The sequence below is a fragment of the Silene latifolia genome, chromosome 11 (genome assembly GCF_048544455.1).
Source record: "Silene latifolia isolate original U9 population chromosome 11, ASM4854445v1, whole genome shotgun sequence".
NCBI classification, from domain to species: Eukaryota; Viridiplantae; Streptophyta; class Magnoliopsida; order Caryophyllales; family Caryophyllaceae; genus Silene; species Silene latifolia.
Window position 1 is genome coordinate 111470713 of NC_133536.1, and position 9296 is coordinate 111480008.

At 38.3% G+C, this 9296-nt stretch overlaps 1 protein-coding gene across 1 annotated transcript; it reads left to right on the forward strand.

Annotated features, from left to right (window-relative positions):
- The first annotated feature begins 258 nt into the window (after window positions 1-258).
- Window positions 259-6485, forward strand: LOC141611866 (uncharacterized). Its single transcript, XM_074430516.1, has 4 exons — window positions 259-517; window positions 605-704; window positions 4226-4597; window positions 6095-6485. The coding sequence occupies exons 1-4, from the start codon at window positions 411-413 to the stop codon at window positions 6218-6220; spliced, it is 705 nt and encodes a 234-aa protein (XP_074286617.1). The 5' UTR covers window positions 259-410; the 3' UTR covers window positions 6221-6485.
- The last annotated feature ends 2811 nt before the right edge of the window (window positions 6486-9296 follow it).

A 9296-nucleotide genomic window follows, 5' to 3' on the forward strand; every position in this document is an offset into this window, starting at 1 on the left:
TGGGTTTGGGTTGAGGCTTAATGACCCATTTATATAAGTGAGTCGACACGAAAATATGACACGAACCCGACACGAAATTAACTGGTTAGGGTTGAGGATTGATAACCCATTTATGTAAGTGAGTCAACATGAACACGACACGAGATTTAATTGGATTGGATTTGGGTTGAGTGTTTTTGACCCGTTTACATGTAACACGAACACAAACGATACACGGTACGATCTATTTGGCGGGTCTGGTATCGAGCGTATCCGATTATCACAAATTTTTGGGTTGGAACTTGGAAATGTCGCATACGGCATACATTCCGTTTGAGTGGGTGGTTATTTATACAGTACATCATCACATCAGTGATCAGCAGTAGATTGCAGCTTGAATAAACACTGTACGGAGCATTAATAAGTAATCGATGAAGGTAGCAAGCAAGTTGATAGTTCTGTTCAAAGATCCAGAAGGATTTGGTACTTCAATTTACAATGCCCTTCAACCCAACCCTAATTCTTCTCTTTCTAAATCGTATGTTCTTTTTCTAACACTTGACACTTTTATTTTGTACATCAGAAATTGTATCTACTCTAATCTCCTGCACTTGTATGTTTACAGAGTTACCAATTTCGAGCTCTCCTTGTTAGAATACGGTATTAAGGATCAAAAAGCATGTGCCCATCTTGCTAATTTTGTTGATAACAACGGTTTCATTCAGGTAACTGGCACTTGTTTGGTTTATTGTCAACTATCAGCGATTCTTTACAATTCTCGTCGTTATTTTCAATTCGATTCCTATCCTAGTTCAAGTTTATGTTACTCAGAGTTATAGGAGCTTGCCCATTTGCTACGAGTTCCAATTTTCCGGACGCAATAACCCACTTGGCAGCAGCAAGTATTTGGTATAATGTCATTTGTTTTATTAAGGTCCTACCAGAGGGCCGGTCGACCGGCTGGACATACCTGTAATTCTTCTTGATTTTTGGCCATTTAGGTTCAACACTTGTAGGGCATAGGCGGCAAGGGGACCGTCGGGGATTTTTCTCTTAAGATACTCTTATGTCATCTTGTGTAGTACTATAAAACTATAAATAGCTTGAGGAGAAGAGTTCTATGGGCACAAAACCCTAGATCAAAATTTCTTGTGTTTAACTTAAACTCTCTCTTAATTATCTGTAATATTTCCTTGTTTTAGTACTAATCAAGACAAGATTGAATCTTTTAATAATTTGGTTAATGCAAGTTCTAATCTTTCCGCTCTAATACTTGTTTGTTGGTAAAATTTCTTGTCTTTACTCTTCTATTTTGGTTTAATCTTCTTTGTTTTAGTAATCTCCTTATAAACATGTTATTTGTTGCTGTCCTTGTGTTTATTGTTATGATTGAGTTAAGTGTGTGTGAGTAGATCTCCCCTAGGATAGAGCGGAATTTTCAGTGATTATATGTGATGTTGTTAGGGAGATTGAGATTGATTATATGAGATTGTGTTGATGTTGTTAATGGGAGAGTGATCGTGAGATTTGCTTCTAAAGTGCTTTCCAAATGTCATATGAGTGAACCAAAAACCCAAGTTTCCTCTCATTGCTATCTCCAATCACTTTTTATTGCATTTAGTTATTTTTTTTGTTACTTTAGTTCATTTTGCATTGTTAGTCACACCAAAAAGCCCAACTTAACTCATTATTTAGTGTAAGCTAAACAACAAGCAATCAACTCTCGACTCACATGTGGATCGATACTCTCTATGGATTGATACTCGACTTGCCATTCTACATGTTCAGTTTGTTGTTTGAATTACTTTTGGTTTGGCTGTACGACCAGACCGTGTCAAAATTTGGCACCGTTGCTAGAGAGGTGTTTGTTTTAGTTGCTTCTTGTTTTTGTTTATACTCTTGTCTTTGGTTCCCTTAAGACCGTTCTCATAGTTTGTGTTTAGTTTTGTGCATGCCCAAGTGAGCTCCCAACAGCGAAAACTTGCCATTCAATCTCGAGATAAAGAGGAGATTTCGTTAGCTAGATCCCAAGATCGAGAGAACATTTTGCAAGTATGCAAGCTCTTCAAGGGTTTAGATAAATCATAAATGTTCTCAATCAAATCCAGAACTTACAATGGAGCACTTCAATCGTTTTGTAGAGGATGTTTTGGAAGTGGAGTTAGAAAACCCCTTTGGCTGCTCGAGGGCGAAGACAACCAACCCCACAACCTTCCTCTTATCAACCTTCCTAACAATCTTCTCATAAACACTCCCAACCAACCTACAAAAATGCCTAAACTATCATCTCATTCCGTACCTATGAAGGACTCTATTCCAAATGGGTCATCTATGCCTCCAAATCTAACCTCTCCCTTCATTGCCAAAACCATATTAAACCAATTGATTGACTTTTCAGCTCTTCAAAGCACCCAAAAATCCAAAATCACCCTATTTCTCCTCATAGCTTAAATTACACTCTCTACCCTTCTACAGTAGAACTGAAACCCACGGAAATTACCCACCCTAAAATCCTCATTTACAAGCTCCGATCTTCAATCTCCACTAGTCATGGCACCATGGCACCAGACAGGCCTTGGTAGACTGCCTATACGTTATTTGTTATTTCGCTAATCTTAAGATCAAAAGTAGTTTAGTTAGTAGAACCGCATAATTTTGCTAGGATTTACTGAATTACGAGAGCCTATACGTTATTTGTTATTTTGCTAATCTTAAGATCAAAAGTAGTTTAGTTAGTAGAACCGCATAATTTTGGTAGGATTTACCGAATTACGCGAGCCCGTTAGTGTCATTGTAAGGATATCATAAGGTCTAGAGGACGTAGCTAAACCCTGATCTCGACCTCATTCTGTCTGTATCTCGACACATTCATTCTGTGTCTCGACACATCCCTTGTCATATGAGTGAACCCGAAAACCCTAGTTTCCCTCTCATTGTTATCACCAATCTCTTTTTATTGCATTTAGTTGTTCTCATTGTTTATTTTAGTTCATTTTGTTGTTAGTCATTTAGTTTTTTTTAGTTTAAAACTCAACCAAAATCCAAAATCCAACACATCACTTGATGTAAACTAAACATCTAGCAATCAACTTTTAACTCACCGTCTGTGGATCGATACTCGCCTTGCCTATCTTTGTGTTTTTTTGTTGTTTGAATTACTTTTGATTTGGTTATACGACTAGGCTGTGTCAATAACTAACAAATTTCACGAACCTGTTATATTTATGTGGTGGTATTGGAAAAGTTTATCATACGTGGCACATTTTCTGTTGCTAGATGGCATGTTCATTATTCTTATGTTGATTGGCTAAGGCCACATGTATCTTTAATGGATACCGATTGGCTACATTCAGTGCTTTTCACCTGTGGCTGTATAACTAGAGGAAATTCCTGCCCTATATTGCTCCATCAGTTTTCTAATACTGTTCCTGACTTTTATCAAAGAAAATAGTTAATTTTTTCCCTCACTCTTTCCCTTCTCAAACACCAACAAAGCCTGTGTATCAAAATAATTTGAGGTTGGCTAACATAAAGCTTCATAATAACTGTCGTTATTGTATTCTTTTGTTATTCCCCTTGGTTAAAATTATGACGTGTACATTGTAGGCTGTTTGGACTCAAAAAGCTTCATCTTCGAATGTAGGAATTTGGATCGATCCCCATTGTCCACAGGTTTACTATTTTGCGGGTCTTTAGTGGGCTGGACTGCATATCTCAAATCCTTAGCACTTGTTCGATAACCTTGCAACGTTCTCTAATTTCAAGCCTGCTTGTTAATTGTCCATGCTTGTTAAATTGAGTCAATTGACCCATATCCTGACCTTAATCCGGCGAACGACCCACATATATGCAACCAATATTATACGCAAACCTGACATACACCCATCCTATATTCCACCTGAACTGGAAGTTACTCGTCTTGCAACCTGTATTCTATTCAATCAAACCCATATTGTACCCAAACCGAATTTGACAGTGCATGCGTGCATTCGGAATGAGGTAGCGCAAAAGCACATCATGCAATTGTAGTTGATATATGCCCGAGTATTCTTTTCTGTTACATAATTGTGATAAGATTCTGAAATGTCTGACTGCATGTTTATGTAGAGTTTGGACTTTGGAGAGTGAAAAGTGATTAGTAATAGCTTATCTGGTTTTTGTTTTTTTTAAGGGTTTTTATGGCTTCTACATATGTTATTAGTGTGATTTATCTTACACTTCTTTGCCTATTCATTCCATTTTTCAGGTTTCCTTGTTGCTTGTGGAACATTATGAGCCTCCAGTTTTGCCATGTGCGCTCCATGAAATTTTAAGGTCAATAACCAGAGAATATCAGTCATCTGATGTGATTCTCACACTTCCATACATTCTGTCAGCTGCAAAGCTGAAGAGTGATGATAAGAATTCATCACTAAATAATGAAGGAAGCTCACTTTATGGCTTGCAGATGGGGCCTACAATGGCCTTCACTAAAGAAATAATTAGAACAGTTGAACAAGCACCTTCATCTTTGAAGATTCATTATGAGCCATTAGCCTGTTTGCTTCAGTTTGTCCACTGCCTTAAATTTCCTACTGCAGTTCTGATTGGGATAATAGGCGTGAAGGGAGAACAAGAGGTAACGAAATTCCAGTCCAGACCCCCCTTTCCGTAAGGTGGATTCGAGACTGAACTATAAGTGTTCCCTTCCATTAATTTTGATTCATCATATTTCCAGTCCACCCTTTCTCTCTATTATTTATGTTGTGTTATGTTACAATTTCATTTTTTTCATTATTTAAGGTACTCCGCTTTTATTGTTGATCATGATTCATGAATATGAACAAACTTACGTTATCGTGCCATTCTTTATATCGTCACTGTCAAAGTATACAAAGCCGATAGAATACGTGACTAAAGTTAGGAATCAGAATGTATTTGATAAAGAGTGAAAAATAAGATCTCAAACTACAAAAGGAATGGTAGTTTAGCAGTCCTTGCTGTGTAGCTAACTCCTACCTTTAAATCACATGAACATTTCAGTGATTTAACAGTTTTAAAGTCTTGGATTTTCCTTTATTTGATTACACGGCTTTGCTTCATCAATTAGAGTTGTAGATCTGTTGAAGGAAGGAATGTTGTCATGTAGAGCTTATATGACTTCCTTTGATTGTTAAGTAGTTATTTTTAGTGGTGGTAGTGGTAGTGGTAGTGATAGTGGTAGGAGCAGGACTAGGTGTACTGGTAGGCGTAGGCGTACTTAACGTAATGTTTAGTAGTAGTAGTAGTAATGGTTCAGATATAAAGAGCTTCGGCAACCACAAGGTTCCATATTCAATTTGGTTCGAGAAGTGGCTTCGAGTTTATTGAACGCTACCTATTCTAAGAGAAAGAGCTTAGGCAACCGTATGGTTCAGTGTTCTATTGTTTTGAGAAATGGCTCTGAGTTTGTTGAACGCTACCAACCCAAAATTTGCTTCAAATACAATGAGCTTTGGCAATCTAGTTTGTCGATGAACTCGGTTCCAAATTTCCGTTAAAAAAAATTCAATTCGATGTTTGGCTTACCAAACTCCATTGAAAGTTTTGCATGGTTCAGTGTTCAATTTTGTTTGAGGAATGGCTTCAAGTTTATTGAACGCTACTACCTCCTAGGGGTTTGGCTCATATATAAAGAGCTTTGGCATCCTAGTTTGCCAATTAACCCGGTTCCAAATTTCCAATACAATAATTTATATTTGATGATTGGTTGAGCAAACCCCATAACATACAACTGTGCACTAGTCATGATTTGCAGATGAGGGTAAGGATGATGGATTAGTTTCTTTATCTTCACCATTTACCTTGGAAACTATACTTAGCTACAGCTGTCCAGCCTGAGCTCATGTCGAAGTTTTGGACTGGACTAAATGATGGAAAATTTCTATTGTTTGTCCCAAATGATGTTTTTGTTCCATTAATGAGAAGTATGTGAAAATGTGACATGAGTAACTTAGCGGAAACATAGAACCTTGTTGCCGACTGTTTTCAGAAGCTCTCTTATTCGAAGAACATTCTCACTATCTATCCTTGCCTCAAAAATTTCTGCTACCTGGTTATTTGTTTGTGACCAACTTTAAGTTATTCTTGTCGATAGGTACTACTTAAATTGGGGGAGCATCTGGCGAATGCCTTCTCATTATCTTTTGATAGAATCCAGATCAAGCTGAACACTAGGACAACGACAAAAACCGAGGAGCCTTGGCGTGCATTGTATGGCTAATATCTGGTGACCCTCTAATGAGACACTGAGAGGGTTCATCTACAGCAGCTGCGATTATGTTTGAGGCCTTGATGTTTTGGAAATTGTAGCACATTTAAGAATTGATTTTTGTTGTAGCTTATGGTCAAGCTTGACATGCTGCAAGGGTTTTCTTTAGCTTTTCCCAGGGCAGCTGAATGCTACTTTCGAGGGTGTGAACGATACTGTATTTCATGCTACTGAGTACTGACATTTGCTGTTAATTTTAGTTTGTCTTTCTTTACCATCAATAGTTTACATTTGTTTTTACATAATTATTAAGGGCATATTCCAATTCTTATACTATACTCCCAAGAGTATACTCCTCCATGCTCCTTATCCATTTAAAAAAAAATGTTTATCCGTAAAATACAACTACCTGCCCCACTCCCTCCTTTTACTCTTCACTTACCAAAAGTAGTTATCACAAAACAAAAATCCCATATTTTTTTGCTCACTTAAACCTTCTTTCCTATATTCTGAAAATTCAAAAAATCTGTATTTTTAATCGTGTGATCAGGTATTCAGAATCCTAAAAATTAATTGAATTAAATTTAAGTTTCTGGGTCAATATCCGTTGTTAAATTGTTATATTAGGTGGGTTACCCTTTAATATTAGATTTATCATTATTCATAGTTAAATTGTGATTTATGGTGTGATATTCATCATATGTCACTATGATATTTGATGTGACCATAATTAGCGCATATTTAGTCTCCGAATTAGCCTTGTTCCCATGCTTTTTAGTGCATATTTGGGTCATTTATTGTCTTTAGTTCTTTGTTTTGCATATTCTTTGAGGTTTTGTATCCTTGGTAGGAAAGGAGTGACAACCTTGCATTTTCATGGCAAAATGAGACTAAATTGATTGAATTAAATGACCAAGCATCAAGGAGAGACAAGATTAGAAGACCTTTGTACATATTATAGTAGTTGGGCAATGATGAGGAAAGATCCTTGCATCCCCAAGGAAATCCCTAAGGATTTTATGAAGAAAAGGGAAGAAAAGAAGAAGAAACAAGACTGAGCTGCAATCCGTGCGGATTGCCAAGAAGACGCCCGTCCTCCACCTTCACAATCCGTGCGTCTTCTCCCAAAGACGCCCGGGCAGCAGCCACCAGAAGTCGCCCGTCTTCTCCCAAAGACGCCCGGGCAGAGACACAGGAATCCGGCCGTCCCGAGCCTAAGACGCACGGATTCCAAGACAGCGCAAATTCGTTTCTTCAAGCTTCAAAGAAAGATGCCCTTCCTTCAGAAAATACCGGCGTTTCCTTAAGTAGGGACTTAATCGTCATTTAAGCCCTTAGTTAACCCTAATGCATCCACCTAATTTCCACTATAAATACCCCATTAGTTTAATTAGAAGAGCATGTTCTTCTTATCAATTCTTAGAGTAGTTAATATTGTAACACCCCATACTCCAAGTGCCTTACCAGGACCACCCAGGTATAAGGATGCCACCATCTCGGTTACCCTAGGCATGATATTCATAAGACAATAACGAAACAACTTTAAAAGTAAATAAAGTTTTAAGTGATTACATAGCAATTCCAAACTGATAAAAAGAAATACAAGATTCTCAGACGGTCTACTGCTAAAACTATCAAAGCTATAAAACATCGTCTGACACAACGGAAGACTTCTAACTGCCACGTGATGACTCATCCCGGCCTATCCCATACGCGTCATATCATACTTGCTCAATAATCGCTCACCACCCCGAATGGATCACCACAGTTTTTAAAACATTTAAACGGGGTCAATACTAATCACACAACTCAATATATCAACAATAAGATAAACAGATAACTTAACCGTCACACACACACAACCACACAAATCCCAACAATCTCAATCACCGATCGTCCTTTGGACCCCCGCCGCTGGGGACTGCAGCCGTACCCACCAAATCCCCGCTCCTCATAATGAGCGATAACCCTGTCCTTTAATGTGCACATCCCCTTCCGTGGCGGATTCCACGAAGGGCGAAAATAGGGCGTGAAGCCACTCCCGCAAGTGACCCCACTCAGTCGAGGACACGCCTCGAGAACCAGAGACAAACAATCACAATCAACAAACCGTCACAATACAATTACTATATTATTCAATCAACCACAACACATCAACAATCATCCCATTATGGGACTAATACTGAGTAGGAAATCCTACCTGGAAAGCACAACTATCAGACGGTCTCAACAGCTGTATCAAAAAGCCTCTTCTACAAATCCTCCTCCTATCATACATACACATAATCACTACCAATCATTATCTACAACAAAACCCCCAAATCCCCATATTAGGGTTTAAACAACTTATAGGAAAGACAACAAAAAGGGTACATAGATCTTACCCTCGACGCAAGGATCTCAACGGTATAACCAACGATGAAAACCGACCTTCCAAACTCCGGAATTTGCTAACAATGCGATTAAGATGATGAACGTACTTGCTTTCTCTCTTTGTGATAAATTAGGTTTTGCAAAAGTGTTTAGAATGATGACGGAAAAAGGTTATATATCTTAATCGCATAATTAACAAAACCCGAGAAAAACTCCCCGTAAACCGGCTACTCGATCGAGTACCTAAGGTACTCGATCGAGTGCCCCCTTACTCGATCGAGTATCCTAGTTACTCGATCGAGTACCCAACAGGTCAGAAACTATTTTAAAACGCAACTCACCCTTACTCGACAGAGTAAGGCCTACTCGATAGAGTACCCAAAGACTCATAAATACGGAGTATTACTGTCTTCCCTCCTTAAAAAGAACTTCGTCCCCGAAGTTCAACCCATACTCAAAAACAAACATACTAACTCGATCAAGACACAACAAGGTGACTAAGAACTCAAAACAAAACTCCAACCCAAACATGAACTCGTAACACCAACCCCACTAACTATTCCTACCTCCACAACATGGCTCACGATATCGTACCGACTCCATTATATATCTCTCAACACCAACTCCATACACACCAACTAGCTCCGTAATACATCACCCAGAGCCAATCCAATATCAAAATACCCCTAACATCAAACGGAATGTTACATTCTAC